Source organism: Oncorhynchus keta, chromosome 1 (genome assembly GCF_023373465.1).
Source record: "Oncorhynchus keta strain PuntledgeMale-10-30-2019 chromosome 1, Oket_V2, whole genome shotgun sequence".
Lineage (NCBI taxonomy): Eukaryota > Metazoa > Chordata > Actinopteri > Salmoniformes > Salmonidae > Oncorhynchus > Oncorhynchus keta.
In genome coordinates, this window is record NC_068421.1 from 51,063,255 (window position 1) to 51,074,851 (window position 11,597).

Genomic DNA, 11,597 nt, shown 5'->3' on the forward strand with positions numbered 1-11,597 from the left:
TTAGGCAAAGGAAAATGACCTTGTTAGGGTGTGGTGCCTGGCCTTAACCTTGAAAAAATAAGAATCGGTTAGGTTAAATTATAAAAATAAGATTTACATAGCCCCTGTTTCCTTCTGAGAGAAAGGGGGAGAGAGTTAGATCAAGGGAGGGAGAAAGAGCAAGAGAGAGAGAGAGAGAGAGAGAGAGAGAGAGAGAGAGAGAGAGAGGAAATGGGAGGGGGGGGTGACCCTGCAGGTGCCGCTCTGTGATATTTCAGCAATGTGCAGTGCAGTCACATCAGCAGTTGTGGTACGGCTGCAGCAGCGTCCCTGACGCGCAGAGGCTGCCCACTCTCCATACCGCGGGGGATAATCCCAAAATTATTGGTTTGCGACCCAAACGCAAACCCACGATCCTCGGAGAAAGATACTTTTGTTTAGCACCCAATCCGCCATCCATGGCTTCATCCGGGAGTGGAATGGAGGAAGTGCGCGTTTCGGCGTTGACGCCCCTGAAGTTGGTGGGCTTGGTGTGCGTCTTCCTCGCGCTCTGTCTGGATGTCTCGGCTGTGTTGAGTCCCGCGTGGGTAACGGCGGATAACCAGTACTACCTGTCTCTGTGGGAGTCCTGCTGGAAGCCCGTCACCTCGGACACATGGCAGTGCAACACCACACTCGAGACTGGTGAGAGAGACCTTCCTCGTGCTTACTAAAGTCAACAGTTATGACTGTATTGACTATATTGTGTTTGTGATTAGGGAACATGTGATAGGGTTCTATTTTGGGGGGATTTGGGGATATTTTTGGTACCCACAGTCATATTCAAAGCATCCATTGAGATGCATATTAATTCAGAAATGACAATGGGTCCTCTGCTGCTGAGTCCACTGGTGCATCAGCACAAACATTGTTTTTCTCTCTGCTCAGTAACAATTTATGGGGTGGATGGGGCTAAAAGGAAATAGCAGGAGCATCATTTTCCCCCATTCCCCATTTAAGATGTGTGCACTCTAAAACAGCTGTCTTTTCTCAGTTAAAAATAGTTTATTTCAAAGTAATACTTATAATATAAGTACACGAGACTTTATAAAGTTCCCAGTTACCCCCTTTTCTATTTGCCCAGCGTGCCGCTAAATGATGTGGGTAATATGCCTTGCGAGCGGTGGTGCAGCTGGGGTTTTATTGGGCTTTTGTTGCCGACAAAATCAGCCTTTGTTGGGGTTCCTCCGCCGGCCATGGAGCAAGGGAAACTTTGAGAACCGAACGTCCCAGAGATCCAAATATCCTGCCGGGAGATAAGTGTAACCAGGGCAACAAGTGCCGCATTCGAGAAATGCTGTGTTTCTCTCTGCAAAGGGGACTTATTTTTCATCCAGCACAGAATCTTTTGTAGAAACAATCTGTATTTCGATTATTCCGCCACGTGTGTTTAATGTGCCTTTTTATCGAGTTATTTTTGGCCTGCTGATTGTTGTCCTGTGTGTTGTGCAGGCAGAAAGTAGTTTTTTTTGTTGTTGTTTGTCTGACAACACTGTTTTGTTTCTGTGATGAGTAACTGAAGGTCATTTTGTCCCTGCTTCTTCCTACTGTCACTCTGACACAAAGTGCAGCTTGATTCCTTATAAAGACATGGAGTCTCTATGTCAGCAGGCCACATTAACTGCACACAGCAAACTGGTATTTTTTGTCAGGCTTGGTCTTGCACTAGGCTTACATATTGATTTGACTCACAGTAATCAGTCAGTTTCTTCTCCCAATATCCAGGTTTTCTTGGTGTCAAGCCCAGGACATTACACAAATGGTGTTAGTGTTGCAATTACCAGGTTGGCACCCGTAAAATAATGAGCTCCGCAGGGTTGTTGTGCATAGATGTGCAATGGAAATGGGTGACGTTTGGATGGTACACTCAAGCACACACACGGTTTCTCTTTTTTTTTGATGACCCTCTCTATTATTACACACACACACACACACACACACACACACACACACACACACACACACACACACACACACACACACACACACACACACACACACACACACACACACACACACACACACACAGGGCAGAGGTCGGGTCAGATACAAAACATGCAGGGGTTGACACAGTCTCAGGAATATGGAGTGTCTCTGTGAGGACGTTTTGTGCTGATGCCAGTCCAGTGGGAGGGGCGCAACGAATGTGGAGCGAGTGTGTGAGCACTACGCAGGCAGCACTCATCATTATTAGCACTGATTCTAGTTCAGTCAGAGGTGATGATGGGGGAATATGAGACTCAGGCTGCATCCCAAAATGGCACCATATTATTCCTCACACTCTGAGAATTAAAGGTGCAATCTGGAACCTATAAAAAGGTTCTTCGGCTGACCCCATAGGGGTTGTTTTTTAAATATTTTTCTTGAGAGGATGGTCAGGGGGCCGGAACACAATTACAAATCATTTGTAGACTGCAAATTGACTGCAAGAAGCCCAAACAGACATAAAATATAATAATTTGAAACCTTGCTTACATTTGTATATGATCGCATACACTCAGTGGCCAGTTTAGTAGGTACACCCATCTAGTACCGGGTCGGTCCCCCCTTTGCCTCCAGGATTATTTGCCTCCAGAATTATTTGGGCCACGGATTCGACCAGGTGTCGGAAACGTTCCACAGGGATGTTGGTCCATACTGACGTGATGGCATCCCGCAGTTGCTGCAGATTGGACTGCGTTACATTCATGCTGCGAACAGCCCGTTCTGTCTCACCGCAAAGATACTCTATTGGGTTGAAGTCTGGGGACTGCACAGGCCACTCAAGTAAACTGAACACCCCATGATCATGTTCCTGGGACCATTTTGAGACAATACATGCTTTGTGACATGGCGCATTATCCTGCTGGAAGTATCCATGTGACAAAGGATCAATTGTAACCATTAAGGGATGCACCTGGTCAGCAACAATGTTCAGATATGCTGTGGCATTCAAACATTGCTCAGTTGGTATCAAGGGACCTAACGTGTGCCAGGAAAACATTGTGTAAACACAATTACACCAACGCTCCCAGCCTGGGCCGTTGACACCAGGCAGGATTGGGTTTATGCCAAATTCTAATTTTGCCTTCCGAATGACTCAACAGGAACCGGGATTTGTCGGACCAGGCAATGTTTTTTCACTCCTCAATTGTCCAGTGTTGGTGATGGCGTGCCCACTGGAGCCACTTCTTCTTGTTTTTAGCTGATAGGCGTGGAACCCGGTTCTGGTCGTCTGCTGCAATAGCCCATCCGTGACAAGGATGTTGTGTGTTCCGAGATGCCGTTCTGCACACCACTGTTGTACTGCACTGTTATTTGTTTCTTTGTGGGCCGCCTGTTAGCTTGCACGATTCTTGCCGTTCTCCTTCGACCTCTCTCATCAGCAAGCCGTTTTCGGCCACAGGACTGGATTTTTTTTTTTTTTTTTTTTGTTTCTCGCACAATTCTCAGTAAAACCTAGATAATGTCGCGCGGGCCACATTCTGCCTGCAAATTCCGCCAGTTGGGGTACCCTGCCACAGGAGAACCCTTTGAATAACTATTTTTGGTTCCAGGTAGAATCATTTTTGTTCCAGGTAGAACCCTTATCAGTTCCTTGTAGAACAACAAGTAATCTAACAAGTAATCTAACAATTCCCCAACAACTTCCTAATACACACAAATCCATAGTGGTGAATGAGAATATGTACATATAAATATATGGATGAGTCGGCCAAAGGCAAGGTGCAATAGATGGTATAAAATACAGTAGATACATATGATATAAGTAATGTAATATATGTAAACATTTTGAAAGTGGCATTATTTAAAGTGGCATTGTTTAAAGTGACTAGTGGTCCATTTATTAAAGTGGCCAGTGATTGGGTTTCAATGTAGGCAGCAGCCTCTCTGAGTTAGTGATCGCTGTTTAGCAGTCTGATGGCCTTGAGATAGAAGCTGTTTTTCAGTCTCTCGGTCCCAGCTTTGATGCTCCTGTACTGTACTGTATCTCGGCTTCTGGATGGTAGCGGTGTGACCAGGCAGTGGCTCAGGTGGTTGATGTCCTTGATGATCTTTTTGGCCTTCCTGTGACATCGGGTGCTGTAGGTTTCATGGAGGACAGGTAGTGTGCCCCCGGTGATGCATTGTGCAGTCCGCACCACCCTCTGGAGAGCCTTGCGGTTGAGGGCGGCACAGTTGCTGTACCAGGCTGTGATACAGCCCGACAGGATGCTCTCGATTGTGCGTCTGTAAAAGTTTGTCAGGGTTTTGGGTGACAAGACAAATTTCTTCAGCCTCCTGAGGTTGAAGAGGCACTGTTGCGCCTTCTTCACCACGCTGTCTGTGTGGGGTGGACCATTTCAGTTTGTCCGTGATGTGTCCCCCGAGGAGCTTAAAACTTTCCACCTCCGCCACTGCTGTCCCTTGGATGTGGATAGGGGGGTGCTCCCTCTGCTGTTTCCTGAAGTCCACGATCATCTTCTTTGTTTTGTTGATGGTGAGTGAGAGGGTGTTTATTATCTATGCATAGTCACTTTACCCCGGCCTACATGTACATATTACCTTGACTAACCAGTACTAACCATTGACTCGGTACCGGTACCCCCTGTATATAGCCTCGTTATTGTTATTTTATTGTTGCCCTATTCTTTTTAGACTTTAGTTTATTTAGTAAATATTTTCTGAACATTTCACGGCCCTACATATTTCAAAAGGGTTGGGAAGAGATTTTTTACGTATCGATTCCATGGTACAGGGTGTATGAGTTGATATATAAAACAACGCAAGATTCAAGTCTTTTCAGTTGAAATTATTATATAGAATTCCTGCCACCAACAAAATGTTGAATATTTGGGGCATACAATCATCGAAGCTCTGCTGATGTTGTTGTGAGGATACAGAATCAATAGACCATTTGTTTTGGTATTGCTCTCAGGGTCTCGGATGGTTGAGGGACAGCTCTTGGGGAACTGTAGGGGGGGGGTCTTGGAGGCCTGGCGGTTGGGAGCTTGGGCCGGTGGCTGATGGATCGCTGGTTCGGGTCCCCGGTTTTGACCTTGTGGGAGATCTGTCAATGTGACCTTGAGCAGGGCGTTGACCCTGGTTGCTTCTGTGGGTCACTCTGGATGGGAGGCTGTTAGATGACTAATGTGATGTAGTTGTTGAGCGTCTTCACTTCAAGTATATTGTATGTTTTAAATATATATATTTTTAAATAATACATTTTACGGTAAGGTCTGTTGTATTTGGTGCATGTGACAAATAAAATGTGATTTGATCTTCCAACAATGCAGAGTTAAAGATAAATATATAAATATATATTTTTTAATAGAAATAGTGACACAAATATATACAGTGAGTAACAATAACGACTAAAATAACCCTTTCCACAGAAGGGGAAAGAAAGGGTTCTACCTGGAACCAAAAAGGGTTCTCCTTTGACAGTGCTTCCAAACTCCGGTCCTCGAGAACCCCCGACAGCACACATTTTAGTTGTAGCCCCCGACAAAAACATCTGATTCAACATCTCAAAGTCTTGACGATTAGTTGACAAGTAGAATCAGGTGTGCCTGTCCGGGACCACAACAAAAATGACACATTCCCTCTACTGTCTCAGGCCGAGAGGGGCCCTGAAGGCCAATACAGATTTTTCGATTAACAGGGATGGCTGCTCCTGAAATACACACAGGGAGATGTAATTACCGATCAGATTGGATCTTGCATATCACCATTTCCATCTGTCATCATTACAGTACCTAGGCTGCATCCTAAATGGGACCATATTCCCTATATAGTGCACTATTTTTGACCAGAGCTCAAAAAGTAGTGCATTACATAGGGAATAGGGTGCCATTTGTGACTCAACCCCAGATTAATAGTTAGCCCTTCCTGTCCTTCAAGCACTGAGACCTCTGGCTGTATTTCTCGCGCAGAACATGTGGGTCCGTTCCAAATCTCTGAGCTGCTGAGATGAGCTTCTGTATCCTGCTGTTACACAACTGATACAGACTGATAAGAACCGCAGTAGCTCTTCCAATTTCAGCTGTAGTCTGATAGGGAAAAAATGACCGAAATGACTATGAGATGACTAGAATGATTAGATACAGACGGACAGGAGTTAGTGTAGCTCCTGCGGTCGGAGAGGCAGCCAGTGAGGTGGCTGCAAATGAGAGGTCAAGGGTCGTTCCAAGTCAGTACCGCATGTTATGGAAGCACTGAGGCCGCAGGGAGCTCTGCGTTTTGTGGGTTCCCTCCAGCTTCCTGTGATGGATGACAGGACCATTTTTAAACTCTAAATTGTAGGAGCCATATTTAGTCAAAGAAGTGAATGTTTGTTTATGTTCGAGCAGCTCGGACTATGGAATGAATCCCCCCTCCCTCCCTCCGACGAGGACGGGAACTGTAGTTGAAGCGGCTTACACGCTGTCACATTCTCTCATTGTCGAATGGTTTGATGGTTCTCATATTGCTATAGAGGGGTTAATAATTTGCCATGCATCATTCGGTTTACCTGTGACTGTAATGAACACTGTGTGATTTTATCATTAGGAACCAAACCCTTTCTGTGATGGTATTTACTTTGTTAACATATATTTCTTATAGGTAATCAACAACCCCATCATAACATCACCTTGTTTGTTTACATATGCCATTTCCCCACCCAGAGTCCAGACTGTTACTCCCAACAATTATATAGTTATATCACTCAGCAGTCCATCAGTCTTGATAGCCCACTCAGTCTACTAAGATTATGTGCCTGGAAGCCAGTTTTACCCCCCACACAGTCTAGCTTGTTAGATAAGAGTGTCTAGCAGCTAGCTATGTGAGACTATGCTTGTTTAACATTCTATCGCAGGGTGAAGTTGGCCCAAGTAGACGCTGATCTTGGGTCATTTTGCATTTCCCCCACTTCTGGTCGATCTGATCCTAGATCTGATCCTAGATTTGCACAGAGGGGAAACTTCACCACGGAGCACATTGTATCCCAGCTTTCTCCCCAAATACCGCCTATTAAATTCCAGAGCATTTCTATCCCTTACTCCTCAACCCACCAACATTTTTATTATACCGAGATTATTTTTCATTCCATACATGCAGAGAAGTGGATCAATATAGTAGACCTAGCTAGTAGCTCTCTCCCTGTCACCCCCCCTCCACAATCCCTGTTAGCATTCCAGCGAGTGCTATTTCTAGTCTCTACTTTAGTTGAATGTTTTGCAGTTCTTCTGAATGAAACGCTGAGACTGCTGCTGATTTTGCATCGGGCAGTCAGGATGGATACCTATTACCGGAGTCACCCAGATAATTGCTTTGTCTACTTCTGCTGCTGCACTGGTATTTGTTAAGAAGCCTAGCAGCGAGAGCGTGTGAGAAAGAGATGGAGAGAGAGTGTGTGTGTGTGTGTGTGTGTGTGTGTGTGTGTGTGTGTGTGTGTGTGTGTGTGTGTGTGTGTGTGTGTGTGTGTGTGTGTGAGAGAGAGAGTATGCATGCATTTGTTCGTTTTAGTCCATTCTTCTGTGTTGGGTAAAGATCTGATTTTAGTGCAGGGTTAACATTGTTGGACCATACGCCACACTGTAAACATGGATCACTAGGCTTATAACCCCCACGAAAACATTTTCTTTGCAAATCTCAGTCAAATTCTCAGAATTCTCTTCCTATACCCATGAGGAATAGGAAGCCCTGTTACCAGATGGTGTGTGTGCAATGCGATTTTTCACCTGCATGACTTTCATGTCGGTGGCTGTGTGACCCCCGCCCCCCATAACTGAACATGTTTTCTTAAACTCTCTCTCTCTTTCTCTCTCTCAGACTGGCAGATTGCCACGCTGGTTCTGTTGCTGGGTGGTGCAGCCCTCATCCTGTTCTCCTTCCTGGTGGCCCTGGTGTCAGTGTGGTTCGGCTCCAGGAGCCACTGCTACAGACCCATCGCTGTCATGCTGTTCGCTGCAGGTACGTTATTGAATCTGCCATATACTCTCCTTTTCTGTGTCAGTTCATGTGCTCCATTTCTCTCCTTCACGCCCATTCCTCCTCTCTCCCTAACAGTGGTGCTCCAGGTCTGCAGTTTGATCCTCTACCCTGTTAAGTTCATTGAGACGGTCAGCCTGAGGATATACCACGAGTTCAACTGGGGCTATGGCCTCGCCTGTGGGGCCACCATCTTCTCTTTTGGAGGGGCCATTCTCTACTGCCTCAACCCCAAGAACTATGACGACTACTACTAAACCCTGCAAGATTAGAGAGGAGGAGAGGCCTCCACACAACTTCATTTCCCCCCCACACTCGCTGTGAAAGCAGCTGAAACACTGAACCTTATCGAACTGGTAGAGAAAACACATGTTCACACACATCAATTGGAGAATCAACAACAGTAGTGTCTATCTATACATTCAAACCTTTACAATACTGTACTATACCAGACTTAAAGGGACACGCTTTAGCACAGTATGAGCTTGTGGCTTCCACAGGCATCTCCGCCTGTGTTGTGACCGACATCTGCCATAGGCTAAGTGGTGAGGCTAAAGAGCCCATCAGACAGTTCAATGGAATACTACTTACCAATCAGATTCACCAGTGAAATCATGTCCACATTCTGAGCCAACAGTAGGTCCCCTTTAATGCAGGAACTCCAGTAGGAATTGGCAGCACAATGCTTTGTCATGAATAAACCACAGAGAAGGGACAGCTGAGAGTGACGGACACACAGACCAATCGGAGAGCAGAGGGATGGGCTAGGTGGACAGATTGATCTTGAGGAAAGGAAGGTGACTCACCTAAGAAAAGGAATCAAGGATGCATGACATCGCCCCCACTCATATAAGTGATTACCTTTGCTTGTGCCTTTATTTAATCTGTGCCAATCTAAAAGAAGATCGGATGGGTTAAGGCATGCAGCATAGAGTCATTTGCTTTTACCTATACTGCTCCTCTAGATCCGTGCAGATGGAGGGAAGGCAAAATGTGTAGAATTGCAGAAAATTTGTTGTAAAACTCTTGATTCTCTCCACCCATGGCAGAATGTGTAGAATTGCAACAAACTTGCTTTTAAAACTGCAACATTTTCTCTACACCCCATGGAAGAATTTGTAGAATTGCAGGAAATTGAAACTCTAAAACTATTTTTTTCCTCTCCGCTGTCAAGAGGGGACGCTAAAATGCTCGCAGGATGGCCCCCCCCACCCAACTAAATTTCACTCAGGGCCCCCAAAAGGCTAGGGCCGGCTCTGACTGCCTGTGTGGGTATGGATGTGGGTACGCAGACCTGCGATCCACTGCTGCCCCTCGTGATGAGTTCAGATTTTTTATGGCCCCCAACTCTAATCTAAAGCCAACTGCACCCTGCGGCCTAACCCCATCTGTGCCTGCTTCGATTAGCAGCAGTTGTATGATATGTAAATAGAGTAGTTAGAGGTGCTTTTGTGTGGTAAATGCATTTCTAATACAGTAAATTAGAGAAGTAGTAGTAGTTTATTTAAAGGGACAATGTGCAAATAAAAACACATTTCAGACAGTGAAATATGATGCTTGCACCAGAATACGCTCAACACAGCTCATTTTAATCCACAGTCCCTAACTAAGCAATACGAAATACATAAACACACCTAAATCCACACACATCACTCATACAGTAGTATAGTACAATATAACACAGGGGTGTCAAACTCATTCCACGGAGGACCAAGTGTCTGGGCTTTTTTTTAAGACCTAGACAACCAGGTGTGGGGAGTTCCTTACTGATTAGTGACCTTAATCCATCAATCAAGTACACTCGGCCCTCTGTGGAATGAGTTTGACATATGTGATATAACAGATGAAAACAAACACAGGAAACATAAAATACAACTAATAGAATAAAACACATTGAGACTTTTGTGCATTAAGAATTAGTCAATGTCTGCAGGATTGATGCACCTTGATCCAAGCTTTGATTTAACCTCCATTGGAGAAGGATTTAAAGTTGCTAGCGCTTCTGAAGGTAGACGGGCGGGAATTCCATTTTCTGATGACTGAGGTGGAGAATGCTGACTTTCCATTCCTTTTAGGAATGACACAGTCTCCTCTCGTTGAGGTTCAGGGCGCTGCTGTTTTGTTCCGCAACCTGGTCTCAAAGCATTTTTCTTTATTCTGTATGCAAATCCATGCCACTCCATTTAGTATCATAGAAGATTTGACGTGTTTGATATGTTGGGTTTTGTGTGGTATGTATTAATTTGTGGATGTCCATCACTCATTTCGTACAATATGTTACGAATTCTAGCTAGGTGGCTAACGTTAGCTAGGCTAGGGGGTTGGGTTAAGTTTCGGAGTTAGGTTAAAGGTTAGGGGAAGAGTTAGCTAAAAGGGTTGAGGTTAGGGTTGGGGGAAGGGTTAGCTAACATGCTAAGTAGTTGCAAACTAACGAAAAAAGTTGTAAATAATTGAAAAGTTGCTAATTAGCCAAAATGGTCCGTGATGAAATTCTAACACACAACCTTTGGGTTGCTAGATGTTCGCATTAAACACCCACCCAACTTTCATAGTTACCATAAGTAACCATATGTCTTGTGTAACCATACCAAACGTAACATATTCATTTCAGTGTCCCGGATTTACATGTACTATGTTACGCTTAGTCGGAGACCAGGCTGTGTTCAGAGCTTAAAATGACAAAATCTTTCAGAGGTGATAATCTTATAAACTAGACAGACAACTGAGAAAACAAAGTTTTGTATTTGGGGCGATTACTATGGCGATGGTAATGTGATTTCCTGTCAAGGATATTCAGTGCTTGTTTACATAGAGATCGAAGGGGCTTAATTTATGTTTCATTGGCTTGAGGCCAGCTGGTTATACAATAGGTGAGAGAAGAGCATTGCATGTAAATTCATCTTGATGTATCGGAAATTTGAAAGACATATCCGATTTTGCTGGACATCTTAATGTTCTGTTGTTGTTCAAAGTAGGGTCTAGGTCAATGCCCAAATATTTAAACTCTGTGGATGAGTATGTCTGGGTAAGCATGTTTAGTTTTGTGGGGAATTACATCACTGCCGTTGTTCCCACATTGACGTTGAGCCATTTAGCCACTTTCTCCAATGATGTGTGTGAAGAAGGCAAATGACTATTGTGTGTGTGTGTGAGAGAGAGGCCTGGAGCGATATGATCAGTCACTCCCACACTCCCCATGCGATGCCTCTTATTGGTTCAAACCGTTGGGATCTGCATCCCAAACGGCACCCTATTCCCAATTTCGTGTAACGCTCGTCTTGAATACTCTGTATTCAAGACGAGAGTATATTTGTCTAGAATATACTACAGTTCCTGATCCATAACATCTTAAAATGAAAGTGAGTTGACCTTTATATTAAAAACAACAGGTAAATGGAGTGTGTAGGAATGCATGTGTGCTTGGAGGTAGAAAGTGTGTGCGTAGGAGCAGCGAGGCGTGCGTGTGTGTGTGTGCCGAGAGTGGATGAGTATGGATTGCTTCTGCCGTGTGGCTGACGCCTATTAGTTTGTTCACTACCACAATAAAACAGGTAATGGAAACAGACAAGTGTGTGTGTGCTTTTCATTTGCAAAAGGGGGGGAACCACATCAGAGAATGAAATCATTAAATGAAATGCCACTAAACT

At 44.6% G+C, this 11,597-nt stretch overlaps 1 protein-coding gene across 1 annotated transcript; it reads left to right on the plus strand.

The window, feature by feature from the left end:
* The first annotated feature begins 209 nt into the window (after positions 1-209).
* LOC118387079 (transmembrane protein 47-like) lies at positions 210-11,497 on the plus strand. Its single transcript, XM_035775223.2, has 3 exons — positions 210-663; positions 7,792-7,932; positions 8,029-11,497. Exons 1-3 carry the CDS (start codon positions 438-440, stop codon positions 8,205-8,207), a joined length of 546 nt encoding a protein of 181 aa, XP_035631116.1. The 5' UTR covers positions 210-437; the 3' UTR covers positions 8,208-11,497.
* Positions 11,498-11,597: the final 100 nt, after the last annotated feature.